The 24,948-nt window shown below is 41.3% G+C and overlaps 1 protein-coding gene across 1 annotated transcript in view; it reads right to left on the reverse strand.

The window, feature by feature from the left end:
- Positions 1-24,948, reverse strand: part of nckap1 (NCK-associated protein 1) — a 272,226-nt gene that overhangs the window by 183,732 nt on the left and 63,546 nt on the right. The window contains 1 exon segment of the mRNA XM_051930467.1: positions 23,597-23,707. Within this exon segment, the coding sequence (XP_051786427.1) occupies positions 23,597-23,707 (111 nt within the window).

Genomic DNA, 24,948 nt, shown 5'->3' on the forward strand with positions numbered 1-24,948 from the left:
GTCTTACCACCTCCTGGAATCAGTAATCCATGTATTCATTACGTCCCGGCTCGACTATTCTAATTCCTGCCTATATGGTATTAGTAAAGCCACTCTTTCTAGACTCTAATTGGTTCAAAATGCAGCTGCAAAGCTTTTAACTGGAAGCAGCAGAAGCCAACACATTACACCGATTTTAAAAACCCTACACTGGCTGCCGGTTAGATTCAGAATTGATTTTAAGATACTCCTCTTAACCTATAAGGCACTAAATGGTCTAGCCCCTGCCTACTTGAGTGTCTTGCTCCATCGTCACAATCCCCCTCGTGTTCTTAGATCCGCAGATCAGCTGCTCCTAACCGTTCCCAAGGCACGTTTTAAAGTTCGTGGTAAAAGGGCTTTTTCCATCTGTGCACCCAGGCTCTGGAACTCCTTACCTTTAGTGGTTAGGCAAGCCGCTTCAGTCGCCACATTCAAATCACACCTAAAAACGCACTTCTTCACATTGGCTTTTAATTCTTAACCTGTCTTATTTCCACTTGCTTTTTGCTATTTCTCTGTTTTATTGGGTCCCCTGACCTGTTTTTAGTGTCTCTGTTTTAATTCTCTCTTAATGTTTGTTTTGAATATTTTGCTTTTAGTCTTGCTGGTTTTAACTGTACAGCACTTAGGTCAGTTGTAATGCTGTGTTTTTAAGCGCTTAACAAATAAAAATGGTATGGTATGGTATACCCCATGACCTCCTCCTGGTCACAAAGGAGCCCCATCCCCAGTTTGGTGGCGATCGGACGCCCGGTGCAGATTTGTATGGCGGACAAACAAACATACATACACACATCGACTGTGCTTTATATATTAGATACACAGTTCCCTCCATAATGTTTAGGACAAAGATGCATTTTTCCTTGATCTGCTCCCCACTCCCCGACCCCACACAGTTTAAATTTACAAATCAGACAGTTCAGACATCGTGATTAAAGTGCACACTGCAGACTTTCATATAAGGGGATTTGCACACATTTTGGTTACACAACACTTTTTTCTATACGGTCCACCCATTTCAAGACACCGTAATGTTTGGTACACAGCAATGGCAGGTCTATTAAAGCCGTTGTCATATTTAGTTCTTTGTTGCATATCCCAGCATGCAATGACTGTTTTAAGTCTTGTTATTCAGTGACATCAGCAGGGTCTTCTCTGGTGATGCTCTGCCAAGCCTCTAATGCTGCCATCTTCAGCTCCTGTTTGTTCCCTTAGGTTTTTTCTTCAGCATATGGAAGGCCTGCTCAGTTGGATTGAAATGAGGCGACTGGCTTGGTAATTCAAGAATTTTCATTTTTGTAGTTTTGATAAACTCCTGTGTGGCCTCAGCAGTCTGTTTGGTTGATTAACTTGTTGTAGGATGAAGTGCCATCCAGTGAGCTTGGAGGCCTTTAGTGGAACTTGAGCAGATCAGATGTTTCTACACACCTCAGAATTCATCAATGAAGAGAAGTGTGCCAGGACCTGTGGGCTGCCATACATGCCCAAGCCATAACACCCCAAGCACCACCATGTTTAACAGATGAGGTGGTCTGCTTTGGGTCTCGGGCAGTTCCTTTTCATCTCCACACTTCACTCTCGCCATCACTCCGATGAGGTTCATCTTTGTCTCATCTGTCCTTTCCTAGAATTCTGCAAGCTCTTCTATAGAGTTCTTTTTCACAAACTGTCATCTGGCCATCCTGTTTTTCTGGTTTGGATCTTGCTGTGTGGCCTCTGTGTTCATGGAGTCTTCTGCTGATAGTCGTCTCTGAGACGTCCACATCGGCCCCCTGAAGACTGTGAATGATCCGTCACACAGGCGTTTGGGGGATGTTTCTTGACCATAGTGAAGATTTTTCTGTCATCAGCAGTTGAGGCCTGCCAGTCCCTTTGTGGTTCCTGAGCTCACCAGTGTGTTCGTTCTTCTTCGTGATATTCCAGACAGTTGATTTTGGTCACTGCAGTGGGTTGGCACCCTGCCCGGGATTGGTTCCTGCCTTGTGCCCTGTGTTGGCTGGGATTGGCTCCAGCAGACCCCCGTGACCCTGTGTTCGGATTCAGCGGGTTGGAAAATGGATGGATGGATGGATGATTTTGGTCACCCTGAGGTTTTACCGAGTTCTCCAATGGTTCTATTCTTTTTTTTAGCCTCATAATGGCTTCTTTGACTTTTCATTGGCACAGCTTTTATCCTCATTTTGAACAACGGCAACTACTGCCTCCTAAGCGGAGAAGCCAGCCGAAGCAATGAAACCCACCTGAGGAATCACAAACACCTGTGACGCCAATTGGTGCCCTGAAATGGGGGGACCATGTAAAAAAAGTGTTGTGTGACCAAAATGTTTGCATATCCCTTGGGCGGAGTGGTGGCTCTGAGACTAAGGATCTGCGCTGGTATCCCAAAGGTTGTCTGTTCGAATCCCTGTCACTGCCAAAAGAGATGCTACTCTGCTGGGCCCTTGAGCAAGGCCCTTAACCTTCAATTGCTCCAGGGGCGCTGTACAATGGATGACCCTGCGCTCTGACCCCAAGGGGCATGTGAAAAAAACCAAGTCATTTCCTTTGGGATTAATAAAGTATAATAAAATAATAATAATGGAAGTCTGCATTGTGCACTTTAATCACAAGTCTGTATTGTCTGGTTTGTAATTTTAAACTGTGGAGAAGAGGGGAAAAAAATCAAGGAAAAATGTGACTTTGTCCCAAACATTAGGTAGGGAACTGTGTATATCAAATCAAGAAGCATTACCAAAACCTACAGTGTGCATGTATTCTGTACAGTATGTATGTACTCTTGCGGATTAATTATATCTGCAAGTGGTCTTTTTTGATAAAGATCAATGATGAATCTGGCACAGAGTTTCTACATTGTTGAGGTGCACTTTTGATATCAACACTATATGCATTTATGTATTGATGATATTGATATTAATCATATTTTTTTTCTCTTCTGAAGTGCTTTGCTTTCACAGTCATTGAGGTAGCCCATAGAGCCGAGTTAGAGACAGACTTTATAGTGCTACCCATAGAGTGTTTGGAGGGTACATCTATGGTTCCCTTTAACATAACATACAAATTTTCAAACCTGTTTAGTCCAATCCAGGCTCACAGGGGGCTGAAGCAGCACGCTGGTAGCACAGGGGTGTATGGCAGAAACCAACTCTGAATGTGCCCACCAGTACACTGCAGGGCACATTCATCTGCACCATAATACTCACAATGCAGCCAATAAACTCAAATTATTATAATGAAAATTAACTAGAAAAATTCTTGGAACTCACTGGTTAGTTATTAATATGGAAGAGAAGAATGAAGGTTGGCAAACCACTCATGTAAATGTTAGCTTGTGGTTCAAAACTAAAACATAAGGGGAAAAACAAAAAGCAAAAAACTAAATTGAAACTTACCAAAAGAATATCCAGAAAATGCCAAGATAAGCATGCAAAATAAAATGCAGAGCCAAAAACATAAACCAACATAAGAGATACACAGACAATGTTAAATATGATGCAGTGACATTGCATTCCAAAAAGCATTCATAGTCATTAAAACATTCACGAGGTAGCAACGGCACAGCGGGCCATTTGAACCCAGCACCTTCCAGAAGGCAAGCTGGAGCACAATGAATGACATTCAAACCAAAAAACAAATACATTATATCACAACTTATGACAATATGCAAGTGATCGTGAAAAAGTAGAACAATGGATGCAAACCCACATTAGTTCATTTTTAAACAGGTGTTTGATTATTAATACTCACCAGCCATTCAATTCAATTACTTTACACACAGAAAAAATATTAACATAATATACTGAAGAGAAGAAGGAAACAAAACCCTTCCTGTTTTACTGAAATTTCAAAGACTGTTGCTAAAATACCAATAAACAAATGCGAATAATAGGAACACAAAACCAACTGTGAATGTGTCAGTTGGCAGTCCTTCCACCACTGCTGGACACATCTGATGCACTTGTCTGATTTTATTCCATCTTCTTCTTCTGGCTGCTCCTGTTAAGGGTTGCCACAGCGGATTATCTTCTTCCATATCTTTCTGACCTCTGCATCTTGTTCTATCACGCCCATCACCTGCATGTCCTCTCTTACCACATCCATAAACCTTCTCTTAGGCCTTCCTCTTCTCCTCTTACCCATCAGCTCTATCCTTAGCACCCTTCTCCCAATATACCCCTCATCTCTCGTCTGCACACATCCAAACCAACGCAATCTCGCCTCTCTGACTTTGTCTCCCAACCGTCCAACTTAATCATCATTTCTACAAAACAGTCTCACAAAGCTTCTGGCCAGTGTTGCACAGAAGGTCCCAGAAGTGTTCTCTAAGGGCCAGTTTATACTTCACGTTCAGAACGCGTACGCGTACACATCATGGCTGCCACTCGTTCTCAGCGTTCATTTGACGCATTCTCTAAGCACGCCCTCAGAAATTAGCGTGACGGGGCGCGAGTTGCAGTACCAGCAAAAAGACGAGGAGGTGCAGCGTGATCAAGTCAGAACGTGACGTCGGAGTCTCTGTTTACTGTCAACATGTGACAGAAAGCCACTTTGAGGAACCTACAGGATCGATGTGCACGCTTCAGTGTTTGATGAACGGTTTGATATGGTGAAGCAAAATGTCGACATTCAAATGCATTCGTGTTGCTTTTATATTCAAGCGTCGCATATTCTCCATTGTAATGACACGATACATTTTTAAAGTCTCACCTACCATCTTCTGAGCCATCTTTTTATTTTTTTTTTTTTTTTTTGCACCTTTACAATACCATCAGAATGTACGGCGGCGTGTTTCAACCACAGATTAAAAAAAAGTTACGGACACAGTGAAAAGGTGTATTTTGTGACTAAAGTGGAAATTTTGGCATTAATTTCCAAATGTCCACTTTAACCTCGCAGTTCATTAAAGCAGGCCGTCGTAAATGCCATCTTAAAAACGACCCAGTTATTAATCACTACGCACTTCGGGGGCTTCCTCCTGATCTGACAGCAGCAATCGCCACACAGAACATGTTACATGTATGATATTCCAGCACTCTGCACATTTAGAATCCTTAGATTTATACTTGGTAACACTTTCATGATGAAATGCATTAAAGTATGCATGTTACATTTTACAGATAAATTGTTAACTTCATTTAAACAATGAATACTGTTAATAATTACACATGTTGTGGTGGCATGGTCTGCCTCACAGGGAGTCACGTCCCTGGTGTTTCCTGCCTGGAGTTTGCATGTTTTTCCTGGTGGGTTTCCACAGTGTGCTACGGTTTTCTCCCAAAGAAATGAAGATTTTGGAATCTGGTGACACTAAAATGGCGCTAGTGTATGTGTGTGCTTGTATTCACTTTGTGATGAACTGATGCCCCGTCCAGGGATCGTTTCTGCCTCGCACCCAATGCTTGCTGGAATGGGCACATCCCTGAATTGATGGATGTAATCATTAAACATCCATCCTTTTCAGAGATATTGTGGAAAGGTGTCCTCGGAATTTAATGGATGTTTCAGGCAATTCACAACACAGAGAAGCTGAACATTTTCTCACCGTGATGATATCTCGCACTGCCTCCAGGTGGAATCTTCCAGATACACGGGCAAGTATGAACAGTACAACGCTCGCAAGCAGCAGCATTGCGTCTCATCACGTGAAGTATAAACCCAACCTTAGGGTCTCTAGATCAGTATCTCCACACATCCATTCAATTAATCACAGCAGCTATGTGTGGCCTGGCATCATCGATGTTCAGGAGGTATGAACAACTGGTCTCTGACAGACCTCCTTGCTTTAAGGACAGGAAAATGGAGTGTGTCCCTCACTGTCCTATCTCTCGTGTGGTTTAAAGAGAAGCACAACTGACAGATCTGAAATGTTAGGACAACCTATATCTTTGATGGTCATCCGTCATGCCCTTTCTGTTTAAAGCAGAAAAAAATGGACTATTTTAAAGTGTTCCATTCCTTTCCCACAGCACTGATCCTGTTTGCAGGGTGCTGATGCCTACCTATGCTGTATCAGGAGCACTGGGCACAAGGCAGGACCACAGCCCCCCAGTGGGCTCACTGAAGCACACATCCACACACCTTGAGTAACCAGTCCACTTAAGAATGGGAAAGCTCAATCCACACGGACACAGTTGAGAAACTAAAAATGTCACACTGGTACTGTCTTGGTAGAGGTTCAAATATGAAGCACACCACTTTGCATTGAAGCTGTATTTCTCATAATTCAGTTTTTAAAGATGTCTGTTTTTAATGTCTTTTTTTTTAATTACTTAGCATGAGTATTGCTTTGAGGTTTTGAAATAATAAAATGGAGTTCGAATTAGGGGCCATCTGGGTTCACATACAGTTCCTGGGACAGGCTGACCTAGACAGACCTGCTGGACATCTCCAGCCTGCCTCTGAACTCTGGGTACCCCCAAGTGTTGCGTTTCAAGGGGGTTTGGTGGTGTCTGTGATGATCTGTGGCTCCTGGGAGGGCTTGGCTTTTATGTATCTTATGATCTCTCCCCAGTCTGTCATCACCCCCAGACGCCATTTACTTTGGGGAAATTTTTTGATTTTGGTGGATTAAGAGATTGTTAAGATTACAAAAGTATTCTCTATTAGCTGTACTTGCTATTTAAAGACAACAGTTCACAAATCCCATAGTGTGGTTCAGGGTTCAACCGATATTTCAATCCATAAAGCATAAAAAAAAGTTTAGTTTAACCCTATATATTAAGGAGCAAGCATTTGTTTAGGGTTCACCTTTAAGACTAAAAAAATGTCAGGAAACACAGGAAAAATAAATAAATAAGCTGGCTGCTATATAAAGAGTTTTACTTTTTTTAAATAAATCAAGCATTTTCTAAAAAGGGAAAAAGAAATGAGTCATATACCATGTTAGCCATTTATGGCTGTAATGAGAAGTGAAACAAAAAGACACCTTTCAGTGAGGGCCGTCTTAACAGCATCATAGCCCGAAAAGGGCAAAGTAGAGCACTGGAGCCCCCGATTTGAAAGAAAAATAGAAGCGTACATAGGCATCAGAAAAAAATGTGGGACTGTAGGCAACTGCCCAGCGTCCCCATGCGTTAAGACGGCCCTGATTTTATTGGTTAACTGACTAGATTACAATAAATAATAAAAGCTTTGAAGACAACTGAGGACCTTTCTTCAGGCAAGGATGGATGGATGGATGGATGGATGGATGGATGGATGGATAGATAGATAGACTTTATTAATCCCAAGGGGAACTTCACATACTCCAGCAGCAGCATACTGATAAAAACAGTATTAAATTAAACAGTTGGGGTTAGTCTTAGTGTGCCAAGTAGGACCCTCTTAAACCAAGGCACCGACTTCATCTGAGCTGGTTTTCATTCCACCAAAGAGGATTAGGGAAAGTCACGGTTGGCAACCCGAGGTTACCAAGCGTCATATCTTAGTCTGGTCTGTACCGCCAACTACAGAAATTTCCAGATGACTCGTCCATCATAAGCTTCTTTAATAATGGAGAGAAGTCAAAGTACAAGAAATTTGTGGAGGACTTTGTCTTGCAGTGCAGGAACAACAACCTGCAACTCACCATCAGCAAGACAAAAGAGGTGGTGGTAGACTTCTGACATGCTAAAAAGACTCTGACACACCATTCCAAGTGGTGCAGAGGTACAAGTACCACATAAACAGCAAACTAGACTGGTCTGACAACACAAGAAGGGCCAGAGCAGACTGGACGTGTTAAAGGGATTCAGGTCTTTTGATGTGTGCAGCAAGCTGTTGGAAATGTTCTATAAGTCCATAGTAGCCAGTGTGGTGTTCTACGCCAGGGTCTCCTGGGGAAGCAAATTGAGCTCAAAAAATGCACAATGCCTGCTGAGCAAACTTATCAAGAAAGCCTGCTCCGTCACTGGGTGAATCCTGGACACACAGAAAACTGTTGTGGAAATAATGGTAATGGCAAAATTGGCTGCCATCTTGAACAATCTCCTTCATTTCCTCCAGGAGGCGCTCTCTCGGTGCACTTTTAGCTTTATGCTCATACCACCAGGGTGTGCTAAGAATCATCTCTGCCCACAGGTATAAGGCAATTCAATGCTCCCACCCAATGTATTCATTACGTTTATTTATTGGCTCTATCATTTGTCCTGTGAGTCTGTATCCTCGTTTTTTTATGTTTCTGCTGCTGTCTGAATTTGAATTTCCCCATGGGTTAATACATTTTTATCTAATCTAAATATGCAGTTTAGTGGAGTACAAAAGATTGAGAGCACACAAAATGTCTGCTCAATCAGAAACAAAATCTCACAGAAAGTTTCCAGAAATTTTTTTTTTGGCATATCTAATCTTGCTGAATTTTCGTTTTATCTTGCATGTTCTTTACAAAATTGGAAAACATTACAACCTAAACTATCCATTGAAAATAAACATTTAAATTATATCATTTATGACCACTCTTTTTGTCAGTGACAGTATTCTGTAACACATTTAATGTTGCAGCATTTTTACATTATTGCTTAAATGAATCTGGTATATTTTGCAACATGGTAAAACACTAAAAGCTACACTGTTTATTGAATAATAAGGAGAATTAATAATATAGACACCTTGCGATCTTTGGGTTTACATTTCGCAGATCTGCCAATTTTCGGGATTGTCCTCAATAATTAAATGGAAATTATTTTGTGAGTTTTACAACCTTTTACGACCTTTTGCCGTAAACAGCAGATGACACCGCAGCAGCACTACGTGAATGGACTGCAAATCCCAGCAGAGACGGGAGGACAGCATCATTGGGCAGCTTCATCAGTTTCTGCAAGAGGTGCTCGGTGAAATATGATGAGAATGCTAGCTTTAAAAATTGAGCCATAATAAGCAAAAGGATTGTAATCATTGGAATCTGCACAGTTGGATTACAATCACACTTGTCGCATTACAGTTTTCTCTGGATTTATTTTCTTGTTCTCCGTCTGCTTGTTCATGTGATTTCATTTGGGATTGAAAATACATTCATTTTGAAGCGCTCCCAACTTCTACAAATCTTTACTTACATTCCATCTTGCATTTCTCTCAAATTTAGGTGTCTTATTTAGAGTAATAATTCGCATTTAGGTAGAATGCCCAGTGGGGGCTGGGTGGTCTTTTGTCTTTGAACCCCTGCAGATTTTGTTTTTTTTTTTTTTTTTCCTTCCTGGCCATCTGACCTGATCACCGGACTCACCTTTAGAGATTCACATTATGTAACTGTATACAAGGACACTATCTTTCTACTTATAATATATAATTAGCCTTCGGCGCCCAACCCCTAGTTGCGGCCAGAATATTAGTAAAATCTGTAAATGGCTCAAAAGAAAAATTATTATTTAACGGAGTAAAAATCACAAAATGAGAATAAAATATTTACTCTCTTTCCGATTGGAGTATTCCTGTTAAACTGAGATCCACTATGCTCGATGAGTATTTATAAGAGACTAAATAAACGATCCATTCATTTTAACTGACATTCTTATAGATAATTTTTTTTTTTTTTTAAATGACTCATTTAAATAACAGAAAAATCAAGTGAAAACTAAAGTGGTATACAATGGGTCATCATAACTCGACCTTCAGCTAACTAAATTACCTAAATACAAACACCGGTGTTATGAATAGATACTTTTTTTTAATAGTTTGTTCCTGTGAAAGAAAGTTCACTCTATTAAAAATAAAAACCACGACTTTCTTGATATTAAATTCCACAACTTTCTTGATATTTTAGTTTATAATTTAAAAACAGAATAAGAATCTGAAATAAAATTATTCTGAACCTGGATCCCAGTTTGGAGACATTCTGGACAGGTCAGGGGGACCCCGTGGTGCCAAATGCTGGAGCAATTTATTTCTTTGTGTTATCAACATGAAACTTTACCCAGGTACAGTTAACATGTCTGGGAGCTCCACAGTGGTGAGAAAACGGCCCTGGCATTACTTGTACATTAGATAAACTGTATCAGAAACAAAAAATTGAAAAAAAAATTACTGTGAGCCCTGTTTCCCCCCCTAGTTTAGCAGCAATCTCTAAGTAAAGGAGGAAGAGGAGGAGGAGGACGTTGGGAGGAATGTTTAAATTTGACATAAACACAGATCCTATCACATCTGAGAAGTTATCTATTAGGTTTTAGTAAAAACAATTGATTGCCTTGCCTTTATTTTTTGAATAATAAGGCTGCATTTTGCTGGAGATTGATGAAAAATGCCTTCAGGGTGTAAGGGGTCTCTCAAACTATTGGAGCAGCTAGTTAACTTTTTCATCCACCATGCTACAAAATATATTTCCTCAATATGGTTTTTCCACTTTCAGAACAAGTTAACATTTTAGATGTACACTGATAAAGGGGATTCTATTAAAGAAAATACATTTTGAAAGCCAAAATGAACAAAATACAAATGAAAAGTGCAATTATAAAACAACAGATGCCATCCCTCACTTGCACCGTAACAACTACCTCTATTGTGAGAGGTCAGACAGTTATTTTTATTGTAACTGTTTACATTTACTTCCCCATCTCCGCTGACCTTTGAACATAAAATGAACTAATGTTACTTTGTTCAATATAAGGAAACAGGCGCTTAATGCCAGCTTGAAAAAATATTTAAAATTATATAAAGTGAATTCAGAACACATCTTTTTTTGCACATTATGTTATGTTGCAGCCAAAGGCTAAAATCCTTTAAATTCATTTTGAACCTCACCAAGCAACACTCAATGGCCACAAATAACAAATTGAAAACAGGGAATTAGAAAGTTTACCAAATTTATTGCAAATAAAAATCTGACAAGGACACAATTATTCAGACCCCTTAGCTGATGCGACTCTGGACATCCTCTCAAGCTCCGTCAGTGCACAGATAAGAGAATGGGATCAAGTTCCAGGCTCTGGCTGAGCCACTCAAGGACACTCCCTGAGCTGACCCTGAGCCACTCCTGTTATGTCTTTGCTTTGTCCTGTTCAAAAGTGATTTATTTCTAGTAAGCTTGACTAACACAATGCATTGTTCACTGGCTATCCAACTCGTTCTTTATGCATCATTCAGTTCATTCAAAATGCTGCTGCATGAATTATGATACAAATCTGAAAATATAAACTCACAACTCCTGTCCTCAAGTCTTTACTCTGGCTTCCAGTTAAGCTTAAGGCTGATTTTAAAAATCCTCGTTTTAACTTCTACAGCCTTAAATGGCTGAGGCCATGCGTACTTACCTGAGCTTATCATTATTTACAAACTTGAGCGCACCTCGACATCTCAAGATGCCAGCCTACTTATCATTCCAAGTGTTAATAAAATAAGAGTGGACGGTCGAGCTTTTAGTTACAGGGCCCTGAAGCTGTGTAGTGATCTACTGGCTAAAATAAGAGATGCCCTTTCAGTCTCAAAATGAAGACTCATGACTTTAGTCCAGCATACCCTGACTAGAGCTGCTGATTAGCTGTACATACAGCATCTCCACTTGTTTGTCATATGTACAGAAATACAAGCATTAAAGTCAAGTAGTTTAAACTGTTACTAACCCTTCTCTATTTGGTTTCTCTTCTCTGTATCTGGATGTGACATTTGATGCCACTGATCTACTGCCAGGCTACTCTCCTGCCTATGGAAAAATCATCTTGGATAAAGAAGGATGGAAAGATTCTCTCATCAGATTGGAAAGCTACCACAGACTCCACTATGGAAAACCCAGGAGCAGGTAGGCGGCCAGCTGGCACTTTTTCACTTTCTCTTTTGCAGTTTTAATCTCCACCACTGTCCACTGGCCATAATTCAACAATTAATTAATGGACAGACGTGGCTGGTTTCCATTTTTGTTTAATATTTTCTACTTTGTGTGTTTGAACAAATCAACATTTATATGTGTACCACTTCTGTATTTAGTGATTATTATTATCTATACTTGTATTTTAACTGAGAATTGTTCACAGAGCTCTGTGCCTGCACTCGGTGAAGAACGCTATACAAAAAAAAAATTGTATTGAACCTTCAGCTCCCAGAGCAGGTTTTCATTAACTCTTTTTGGGCGGATGTCGACTTTTGTCGACAGGAGGGGTTGAGGGCGCATGTCGACAAAAGTCGACATCCAGGGGTAGAGGGCGACAATCGGCTGTTAATGGCAACAAAACTCAATGTTACGTCACAGGCATTCCCTCTCTGCTTGGAGGAATGTTACACTCATTGACTCGGCATCTAATCCTTGCTTGTGTGAGAGTTACAAAATGTAAACAAATGTAAACAAAAGCAAGATGGCATCGACATCTCACGAGGGAGCGAAGCGAGTGCAGAAAAGAAAATACTCAGCAGACGATGTTTTACACATTATTGCGGAGTCGGACTCTAATTTTTCAGAATCTGATTTTGTTGACAGTGATCAGGAGATCGAGCAAGAGAGTGAGGAACTGGCATCAGCTGATCGGACACCAGCCGATGCCACCCCAGCTGATCCACTGCCAGCTGAGCGCATTCGCACAGTCGATGCACCTACGGCAAGGTTCGTGTGGGAGGACTACCCAGACATTGATCTGTGGGAGCCAAACTGGCTACCAGACTTCACAAGACAGCATTGCTTGCTGTTGGACTCGACAGATTACCAGCCGCTGAACTACTTCAGGCCGCTCTCTCCTGATGCTGCCTTTCAGCTACTATCAGACGAGGCAAACAGGTAGGCAGAGCAATTTTTTGAATCGCGGGCTGCGCTTGCGCCGCATTCTTGTTTTTCAAAGTGGAAACCCACAACAAGACGAAATGAAGGGCTTTGTGGCATTACAAATAAAGATGGGAATAGACTGGCGATGTAACTTCAGGGAGCATTGGTCCAAACGTGCTTTGTGCCTTTGGACAGGTTATGCCGCGTGATGATAGGTACGTGCTGCTGCTGCAAAGTTTTACTCACTTCTGTGATAACCAGAAGCAAATCCCAAGAGGTGAGCCAGGCTATAACCCCATGTATAAAGTTCAGCCCCTGCTTGACATTGTGGAACCAACATATAAACAATTTTATCAGCCTGGTCGTGATTTGTCTGTGGATGAATCTATGATAAAATACAAGGAACACCTTTTTTACTGACAATGTATGGCATAAAGGATTTTGTACTGGCAGGAGAAAACACTGGTTTCTGCCTGAAAGTAATTACATATACAGGAAAGTATTCCTTTCAAAGAGAGAACTGTCCCTTGACAATTCAGGTTGTGCTAGAGCTGCTTCAGGGCTATGAACATTTTTGGTCATGTTGTGTACATTTGGACAATTTTTATACATCACCAGAATTGTTCATGGAGCTACACAGCAGGGGAATTGGAGCTTGTGGCACAGTGAGGGTGAACAGGAGACACAGGCTGAAGAGGAAAAGAGGCGACAATACGATTTTCATGCGTGCGGAAAACGTGGTGGCAGTGGCACAATGTCAAACGGGTGACTTGTCTCTCTACAGTACACACTAACAATATATGTGAGAAAGTGCAGCACCAGTTTGCCAGGGCAGTCAGCTATTGGAAGAGTCACGATTGTCCCAATCTTCTTCCTTTTAAGAATTATACAAGGCAGGTGTGGCACGGGGTTCTACAAATCCAGCAGCCCCCCAGCTGCTAATGGTGGAGCTGAACCACTTCATTGCCCGCTTTGAGGTGAAGTCACCAGAGACAGCTACATCACATCCGCTAGCTCACAACAGCCACATTCTTGTGGTGGAGGAGCATGAGTTGAGGTGTACACTGAGGGTGGTGAACCCAAGGGAGACTGCAGGACCTGATGGTGTTTGTGGACGAGTACTGTATGAATCAGCTGGCTGGGGTTTTCACCAAAATTTTCAACTAGTCCTTATCCCAGTTCACTATTCCATCCTGCCTGATGTTCTTATTATAGTTCCACTGCCAAAAAAGGCTACCATCTGCAGCCCGAATGACTTTCATCCAGTAGTACTTACTCCTGTGATCATGAAGTGCTTTGAGAAACTGGTCCATCATTTCAAACCTTCCACTCATGTTAGACACACATCAGTATGCTTACATGGCAAACAGATCTACAGGGGACACCATAGCCACAACTCTCCATTCTGTTCTAACCCACTTGGAGCAGAAGGGGAGTTACGCTAGACTGCTCTGCATTTAATATCACCCTCCCTCATAGACTGGTAATCTGCCTCTGGATTATGGACTTCATCTCTAATTGCTCCCAGAGGGTAAGAGTAGGACCCCCAACATTTCCTCATCCCTTTGCCTCCACTGGTTCTCCGCAGGTCTGCATGCTGAGCCCTCTATACCCATGACTACACCCCTGCACACTCCAGCAATGGCATCATCAAAATTGCTGATGACACCACTGTAGTGGGGCTCATCTCTGAGGGGAATGAGTCCAGTTATCGGGACAAGGTGGAGCGGCTGTCTGGGTTATGGCAGAAGCAACAATCTGGTTCTCAACACCACCAAAACCAAGGAGCTGATTATCAACTTTAGGAGAAAACAAATGGATATCCAGACCCTTTTCATTGGTGGGAACTGCATGGAGAGGGTCTCAGACTTCCAATTCCTGGGTGTGCAAACAGGAGGAGGACCTGACTTGGAGAGCTAACACCACTTAGATGGTAACAAAACCACAGCAGAGACTTTACTTACACAGGAAGGATCCTCAGGAAGAATAATTTCCCCCAAAACTGCTCATGTCCTTTTATTGTAGAAAGAATATTGACTGATTGCATCTGTGTGTGGTTTGCCAGGTGCACAGCATCAGAGAGGAAAGCGCTCCAGGGGATCGTAAATACCACCTAGAAAATTACTGGATGGCCTCTCCTATCCCTAGAAGATCTTTACAATTTCCACCATCTTAAAAAGGCCCAGACAATAATTAAAGATCCATCCCACCCCTGTCACTCTCTGTTTGAACTGCTGCCCTCAGGCAGACGTTTTAGGACAGTTAGCCTTGGAGTGAAACCTTTTTTAATCTATGATTGCATTAAATGCAGCTCATTACATGAATACCAGCAGAATGTGAAAAATGTCTTGCATGTGTGGTATGATGTGTATTTTACCTTTTTTTTTTAATTCTTTAGAATGCCTTTCATAAATCTTTATATATAAATTTACAGTTTTAGAATTTCATATTGTTTTGCAATGATAAGTTGCCATTTAATTTGGTTGTATATGTGCAATGACAATAAAGATACAGTCATATGAAAAAGTTTGGGAACCCCTCTTAATTCTTTGGATTTTTGTTTCTCATTGGCGGAGCTTTCAAAGTAGCAACTTCCTTTTAATGTATGACATGCCTTATGGAAACAGTAGGATTTCAGCAGTGACATGAAGTTTATTGGATTAACAGAAAATATGCAATATGCATCATAACAAAATTAGACAGGTGCATAAATGTGGGCACCCAAACAGAGATATGACATCCGTACTTAGTTGAGCCTCATTTTGGCCTCTAGAAGCTGTCCACGTACAGCCTTTGAGTGTCTGGATTCTGGATGGAGGTATTGTTGACCATTCTTCCATACAAAATCTCTCCAGTTCAGTTCAATTTGATGGACAGCCTGCTTCAAATCATCCCTAAGATTTTCGATGATATTTAAGTCAGTAGACTGTGATGGCCATTCCACAACATTGTACTTCTCCCTCTGCATGAATGCCTTTATAGATTTCGAACTGTTTTGGGTCATTGTCTTGTTGGAATATCCAACCCCTGCGTAACTTAAACTTTGTAACTCAGGGGTGGGCAAAGTCATTCCTGGAGGGCTGCAGTGGCTGCAGGTTTTTGTTCCAACCCAATTGCTTAATAAGAAGCACTTATTGCTCTAGAAACACTTCTGCTTCATTTTAGTTATCTCCCTCGTTAACATTTTGAACCCTTATTGCTTATTTAAGTCTTAAACAGCTGCATTCTCAGTTTTTAATTGCTCCTTATTAGCAATAAGATGCAAATGACAAAAGAAACCAGCAGTTATCCATTTTGTTTGTTACCCTTTACACCTGTGTGTATTTATTGTGCACTATTTGGTTTAATTAAATACTTGCAAGGAAAGAGAAGAGAAAAAATTGAAGGATTGAGAATTACCCATCCGTTTTATACTTCAAAGTATTTGGATGATATCCTTAGAATGGAAAAAAAAATCTAGGATATGAGACTGACTTGACATAGCAGAGTTAAAGCACTAACAAGCCATGAAATGTAATTATTGGCAAGGATTATTTTCTAATTAAGCAACTGGGTTGGAACAAAAACCCGCAGCCACTGCAGCCCTCCAGGAATGACTTTGCCCACCCCTGTTGTAACTGATGCTTTGAATTTGTTGATATTGGGTTGAATTCATCTGACCCTCGACTTTAACAAGGGCCCCAGTCCCTGAACTAGCCACACAGCCCCACAGCATGATGGAACCTCCACCAAATTTGACAGTAGGTAGCAGGTGTTTTTCTTGGAATGCGGTGTTCTTCTTCCACCATGCAAAGCGCTTTTTGTTCTGACCAAATAACTCCAATTTTGTCTCATCAGTCCAAAGCACTTTGTTCCCAAATGAATCTGGCTTGTCTAAATGAGCATTGGCATAAAACAAGCGACTCTGTTTGTGGCGTGAGTGCAGAAAGGGCTTCTTTCTCATCACCCTGCCATACAGATGTTCTTTGTGCAAATTGCGCTGAATTGTAGAACGATGTACAGATACACCATCTGCACCAAGATGTTCTTGCAGGTCTTTGGAGGTGATCTGTGGGTTGTCTGTCACCATTCTCACAATCCTGCTCATATGCCGCTCCTGTACTTTTCTTGGCCTGCCAGACCTGCTGGGTTTAACAGCAACTGTGCCTGTGGCCTTCCATTTCCTGATTCCATTCCTTACAGTTACAGAAACTGACAGTTTAAACCTCTGAGATGTCTTTTTGTAGCCTTCCCCTAAACCAGGAGACTCAACAATCTTTGTTTTCAGATCTTTGGAGAGTTGCTTTGAGGATCCCATGCTGTCACTCTTCAGAGGAGAGTCAAAACGAAGGAAGCACAACTTGTAATTGACCACCTTAAATACCTTTATATCTCATGATTGGACACACCTGTCTATGAAGTTCAAGGCTTAACGAGCTCATCACACCAACTTGGTGTTACAAGTAATCAGCATTGAGCAGTGACAGACATTCAAATCAGCACAATGACAAGGGGACCCACATTTGTGCACAGCCAGTTTTTCACATTTGATTTAATTTCATACAACTAAATACTGCGTCACTAAAAATCTTTGTTCAGAAAACACCGCAGTACTCCTAGGAAATGAAAGACATACCACTGTTATCTTTTTTGTTGAAAGGAGAGTCAGTTATTATGCAGGCTGAGAGGGGTTCACAAACTTTTTCATATGACTGTATTCATTCATTCAATTATGGAGACCACTGTGCTCTTGGAAACCTTCGCATTTGCAGAATTCCTCCGATCTGTGCCTTGACACAATCCTGTCTTTAAACTCTGCAGGCAATTCCTTCACTCTCATGGCTTGGTTTTTGCTTAAGAGTTAGACCGCATATTGACAGATGTGTGCCTCTCCTAGTCATGTCCACTCAACTGAATTGACCACAGCTGAAGATGGAACAAGGCATAGAAACATCTCAATGATGATCAATAGAATGTGATACACCTCAGCCAAAGCAAAGCGTCTGAATACTTGCGCCAGTAGGATAGTTTAGGTTTCCACTCTTAATAAATTTGCAAAAATTTCTAAAATTCTGTTTCTGCTTCTTGTGTGGGGAAAGATTAAGGTAAACAATTTTCACCTAAGGATTCAACGTAACAAAATGTGAAAAAAGTGAAAGGGTCTGAATACATTCTGACCATACTATAGTAAACCAGATCTGACTTTGACCCATATTTATTCTTAAACTATAACATTATACAGTCATGTGCCGCTTTATGGTTCCATATTGGCTGGCTATATGTCGACCACTAAGTGCACAAGTCGTTGCATTTGGGGCCCTATGTGCCTGGGTGTGGGTTATTGGTACACATACTTTTAACTGTCGGTACAAAGTAGCACAAACCGATCTTCACATCTCAGCAGTTGCACTCCATGTCCATGTGAGGCAGTGTTTCTCAACCACTGAGTCGTGCTACTGGTTGCCATAGAAGGTTAATGAGTTGGCCACCTAAGTCAGTGTTTTTCTCAATCACTTTTTCATTACCCAAGTAACCACTGATGGGCCGCATTTTGCCATTGTTAGTTCATGAGTGGGTGGTAGTGGGTCACGCAAGCACAATGTATTTCCATTTCTAAATGAGCTCATTTCACCAAAGGGGACTGCCCCAATTGCGCTCGTTTAACCAAGGGGACAGTTTGCTATTGCAGCTAATGGGTTATCAGTGTACATAAAATGGCAAAACTGGGTCTCGGGACCATAGAGATTGAGAAACATTGCTGTAAACAAAGGCAGAGTAGGCTGAATGCATTAGCCACGTAGAGCAGGAGCGATGAGAACAAACCTTGAAGGACCTCTATGTGTCAGAAAACATATGACATTCTGATCAATAATAATAATAAAGATTTATTACTGCAGTTGGTTTTAGCAAAATTACCCTATTGTCTTCCTAAGGCCCTCAGCCGTAAGTGTGACTCACCTAAACTCAGTCGGCCATAACTTAGTGCAGAACTGTACTTAATCCAACTCAGGACTGCAGGGAGGCTGGAAATGACCAGAACAGGGCCTAGTCATGATCTATAACCACTTAATAACCTATCCTGCATATCATTGAGATTTGGGAGACAAAACTGAAGTAACTGGTGAAAATAATATGCAGACAAGTTATATAATAATAAAAAAAAAATTTAAAAAAAAATATGCTTAGTGCATATTGGAGATACCGGAGATTCAAACTAAGAACAGTGGATCCATCAGAAGGCAGGACTACACTGCACAATTTCTGAGAGTTTTAAAAAAATTAAACATTTCTCCTTAATACAATATTTAACATTTCTCCTTAATACAATATTTAGTCTTCTGTACACAGACACACAAATTGGGAGGCAAAATCGAAACACAAAATGGACCACGGAATTTGTGAACTGTTATCCCGGTTGCAGATGCATAAAAACACACATCCCACACAACTAAGGAGAGAATAAGGAGCACTAATGCTGTAGTCCACTATGAAGTCAGAATTTCTGAGTTCCTAGTTGGAATTTTCAACTGGAACATCCCCTTAAATTGGATTCCCAACTAGGAAAACTCGGGAGTTGGTCTGTCAGATTATGACGTCACTTCCAAATGGCAACGTACACCGCAAACTTTAGTAAAAGCCATGATATCTTACTGTTAATTAGCACTTTTGTCTGAGTGTGTCTCATTAAATCAGTCGTACACACGGTGATGTCCAACTTCTATCTATGGACATGTTGCTACGGTGTTTGGATGTGCAAAATAACCACGTAATATGTTGGTTTTCCTGAATGTGTCCATATTGGTTTTCCTGGAACACACAATCAACTCAGTTGTGACATTATTCCCAGCTCTTAAATCTGACTTGAGGAAAATGGAACACAGCATTATAGCTTTCTGTAGCCATTGTACATACCCCACAGTCTTTTCTGAAAAATCCAAAACTGTTGTGAAGATACAGTGCCCAGCAACAGTATTCATCCCCCTCAGTGCTTGCCCTGTTTTGTTGCATTTGTTGCATCTGGAATTTCATTTGGATTTTAAGTAATAGACTTCACAATATAGTCCAAATTGTTGATGTTGAATGATGTTGTATATCTCTCTATAAAATCTGTCTGTCTGTCCACTTTTCACGAGAGAACTACCTAACGGATTTGGATTGAGTTTTCTTCTATAATTTGCATGAACATTCCAGTTGATTTTGCGACTTCTGTTCGCTTGCAGGAGTAATTTACTTCTGCTATTCTGAGACAGAGGCTGCAGGCTGAAGAAAGGGTGAAGCGTGACATCAGGAGTGGAGAGCAGGGCGGGGCCCTCCTCAATCATACGCCCATCCTCGGAGTGCACCTTGCCTCCACTTAGCTACTGAACGACAGAACTACTTAATGGATCTGGATCGGGTTTTTTTTTTTCTATAATTTGAACATTCCGGTTGATTTGGCGACTTCTCTCATTGCGTTAAGTATCATAGCTCGCTTGCAGCGGTGATATATTCACGTTAATTCGAGACAGAGGCTGCAGGCCGATATATATACAGTAATCCCTCGCTATATCGCGCTTCGACTTTTGCGGCTTCACTCTATTATGAATTTTATATGTAAAATCCCCCAAGCACCAACAGAAGATGCTAACAACTGCCAAAAAGGTAAAAGTTTTGGATATGTTGAAGGAAGGGAACAGCTACACCACTGTAGGACGCAATTACGGCATCAATGAGTCCACGATTCTTTTTATTTAAAAAGGAGGAAAAGAATATAAGATCTACGGCCGCAGTGTCCTTTAACCAGGGCGCAAAACGAGTTGTAAGTGGACGTAATGAGGCGGTAGTCCGGATGGAATCTGCTTTAGGGATTTGGATTGAAGACTGCCGGAAGAAGAACAACAGCGGTGCTACTCAGTCGCCTGAACAGGCTCCTTTAGAAGAGCTGTAACGCTATCCTTTGTTGTGCAGTAAAATTAAACTTATCGTTATCGGACAAGTCGTTGTGTCATTGTTGGTGAGTAACCATAATTAATTTTCTGCGTACAGTACTTAGTACATACGTTTAGTGTCACTGTACACACATTTTACTGTATACAATTTTTCTTGCATTGTATGTATTTATTGCTGGTGGCCTGTCTGTAACATAACATGTAACATATGTGATATCGGAGATGCTCGATATCTTATCTATAATATTTAGGTTTTACTGTATATAAACAGTGTGTTTACATACATAATTTCAACGAATCTTACCTAATATCTAAGAGAATACAAAGGGTTTATGTTGTATAACTGTGCGGGAAATGTTTATAAGAGTGTGGGAGAGATTATAAGGACTTAAATTATATAAAAATAACCATATGAACATATGGTTTTTACTTCGCGTATTTTCACTTTCGCGGGGGGTTCTGGAACGTAACCCCTGCGATAGGTGAGGGATGACAGTATATTATTTATATTATATATATATATATATATATATATATATATATATATATATATATATATATATATATATAAACATTGTGGCAGATGGCCGGGACGCCCCATTGTCACTAGATCCGGGGGAGCAGCCATGGAATCCACACTATGTCCCTCGGAACCTTTGTTAGCAGCCCCCCTGGGTTGTGTCGGGGCCATTTTCGTGGAACACCAGAGCTCCTCTTGGTTGGGCTCCGTGGCCTCCGCTAGGGGGAGCTGCGTAGTGCTGCACGGCTTAACGAGCCCGTATGGGCGGGAGCGCAGCCACACCCGGAAGTGCAGCCAGAAGCAGGTCAACGAGCACCTGCAGCACTTCCGGGTGGGCTACAAGAGGAGCCTGCAGCCACTACTCAGGGTGCCAGAGTCAGGAGGAGGAAGACAAAGCTGCCTGGGAGGAGTGGAAAGAAAAGTGTGATTTGGGGTGATTTTTCTTTGTGTTTCGGGACTGTGTTGTGCCTGTGGGGTTCACGGGGAAGACGTGCCCCACAGGTGAATAAGAAATTAAAAGTTCTCTTGTTTATTTTACACGTGCCTCCGTTGTCAGTCTGTGTCGGGTCGGCGCCAACCAAGCACCGATATCACAACATATATTATATATATATATATATATATATATATAAAAACACCAAGTAAAAGCTGAAAAGTTCTGAGTGCATATGTCCATCCATCCATCCATCCATTATCCAACCCGCTGAATCCAAACACAGGGTCACGGGGAGTGCATATGTATTCATCCCATTTGCTATGAAACCCCTAAATACAATCTGCTCCAAACCAATTAACTTCACAAGTCTCATAATTATTTGTTTAGGGTTCACCTGTGTGCAATCAAAGTGTCACATGATATTTGTATAAACAGACCCCTTCTGAAAAGTCCCTAACTCTGCAACACCACTAAGCAAGCGACATAAAAACCAAGAAGCACTCCAAACAAGTCAGAGACAAAGTTGTGGAGAAGCAAAGATCAGGGTTGGGTTATAAACAAAATATCGCAAACTCTGAACATCCCACAGAGCACCATTAAATCCATTATAAAAAAAAAATGGAAAGAACATGGCACCACTATAAAACTGACAAGGGAAGGCCACACACCAAAACTCACAGACCGGGCAAAGAAGGCATTCATCAGAGATAACACAAAAACACCAAGGAGAACACTGAAGGAGCTGCAAAGATCCACAGCGGAGATGGGACTATCAGTCCACAAGACCACTTTAAGCCAAACACTAAACAGACGGTGGTAAAAAAAAAAAAAAAATAATAATAATAAGAAAGCAAGTTTGGAGTTTGTCGAACAGCGTGTGGTGGACTCCATAAACACTTGGAAGAAAGTTCTCTGGTCAGGTGAGGCTAAAATTTCAGTTCTTTGATCATAATGGGAAACAACATGTGTGGTACAAACCCAAAATGTTCCATCACCCTGAGGACACCATTCCCACCGTAAAGTATGATGGTGACAGCATCATGCTGTGAGGACAGGAAAACTGATCAGAATTAAAGGAAAGATGGATGGCATTAAATACAGGGCAATTCCAGAGGAAAACCTGTTTGAGTCTGCCAGAGATCTGAGACTGGGACAAAGGATCAACATCCAGCAGGACAAAGACCTTAAAGCTACACTGGAGTGGTTTAAAGGGACACAATTTCAAAGTCTTGCAAACCTCAATCCAACTGGGAATCTACGGCTGACTTGAAGATTTCTGTACACAAAACGCAACCGATTGAACTTGATGGAGTTACCGCGTTTGGGCAGGATCCCCAGCCGGGACGCCTGGAAGGACCAGGGGAGGGACAATTCATCCCCTGGACCACGAGAGGGCAGCCACCCTGGTTTTCATGAGGGCCTCGGGATCGGAGCTTAGAAGTTTAATCCTGTTGGGGCCCGTGGCCACCACCAGGGGGCAACCAGATAGTTCCGGAGACATGGACTGCTGCACTTCCGCCACATACGGTTTTGCCAATGAAGAACGAGCTAAAATCCCACTGTGTGAGGCATGCTAAGCTAATGGAGACATTCGCCGGAATTGCAGGCAAAGGGGGATCAACAGAGTATTGACTTTGGTGGGTGAATGCTTATGCACACTCAGGATTTCTGTTTTTTAGTATTAATTACTGCACATTAAAATGGTAGGCATGTTGTGTAAATCAAAGAGTGCAAACTCCTCAAATATCCATTTGAATTCCAGGTTGTAATGAAACAAAGCAGGATAAAAACACTGAGGGGGGTGAATAGCTTTCTGGTAGATGTGGCCATTTTACATCCCACAGTCTTTACTGACAGGAACTTTCTCAGCTCCGAAACTGTTTTGAAGAGAAGTTCATCCCAGTTAAGTAGAAAAATGTCAAACATTCCCATTGTTTATAACTCAGCAATTTTAATACAAGTCTCCAAATATAACGGTAACTTCTTAGCCTTTAGTCATTTACAATCCACATTACGACGGTCATTAGGTAACACAGAGTAATTCCGACTGCATGACTTACATTGTTGTTGCGCGTCTCCACGGCAGGAAATTTTCTGACGATGAATTTGACAGCAGACTCCAGATTTTTGTCTATCAAATATGATGGTTTTGCTTTGGGGTCTCCGCATGCCTATAATAAAAGAGTGGAGAAAAAAAAAAATATAGCAGATAAAAAAAGTATGTTACAATAGGAAAACAAATGTCATGATCAAATCACTGAGAGGTGGCAGATCAAGCTATGCAAAACACTGGTTGAATTTCAGTGGACAGGTGACAAGATGAGAAGGCAGAGTGCAGGGCAGAGCTGGAGGATGCAATGGGAGTGAGAAAGAGAGTGAGAGTGAGACAGAGAGTGAGAGAGTACACAAATGCTCTGCTACGCAAAATGCTGTATGGGAATTTTCAAAGCAGTTAGTGCAACACAGCGGAGGGTGAAAAAGATTCATTCCTACAAGAAGAAAAGGTGGAATTTTAGTTGGCTTTAAGAGTGATAAGAGAAGAGAGCGATTATCTGAAAGAGAGCTGCTGCTGCAACAAATACTCCAGTGCAACTGAGGTAGTGCGGTGCGTGGGTTAGGGGGTGACATGCAGGCTGGAAAGTTGTGCGAAGAAAAGAACGTAACGTTGATTTGTCTAACTTTTAATCACTGGACCGAGTTTATTTCCCACAGGTTTAAAATCTTTTGCTACATAGAAAATAAGAGACACAGACATGGGAGAAACCAAAAAAATAAAAAAAATACACTCCTTCACTGTTAACTACAGTGCTCTCTCTCTCTTTCTCTCTCTATCTATCTATCTATATATATATATAGCACACCACTTCACAACAAATACAACAAGGTGTTATCTAACTAATAACTAAAACAGGGGTCGCCAAGTCTGGTCCCGGAAGGACCATCATGGCTGCAGGTTTTCATTCAAACCCTTTTATTAAATGAGTGCCCTGTTTGTGCTGCTCATTAACTTCTTGTGAATTTGTTTTAATTGAATTGCTTTAAAGCTTTTAAGGTTTGTTCTCCAGAATTTCTTCATCGTGCCTCTGAATTGCTTCATTTCTTTCCTTAAATGGCACCCAAACAGAAATGAAATGTGAAGGAAGGGAGCCAACAGAACACCAACTAAGTCTGGGCCTCAAACTCCAACCAGCTGCTTAATGAGGTGCCAGTTCTTGTCGTCGTCTTAATTTCATGGCTTGTTGCTGCTCTCGAGGTGCCTCAGCAGACATTTCCGAAATTGTTGATGTTCTCTTTCTAAGAGCTCCGTTTAAAATTTTTTAGGGACCTGAGCAGATCAACATTCCTGAGAACCTTCATCTTTGTTTATTTTCAGATATTGTACTTTGGACACCAGTCGTTTCTGGCTCATTTT

Source organism: Erpetoichthys calabaricus, chromosome 8, assembly GCF_900747795.2.
Source record: "Erpetoichthys calabaricus chromosome 8, fErpCal1.3, whole genome shotgun sequence".
Lineage (NCBI taxonomy): Eukaryota > Metazoa > Chordata > Cladistia > Polypteriformes > Polypteridae > Erpetoichthys > Erpetoichthys calabaricus.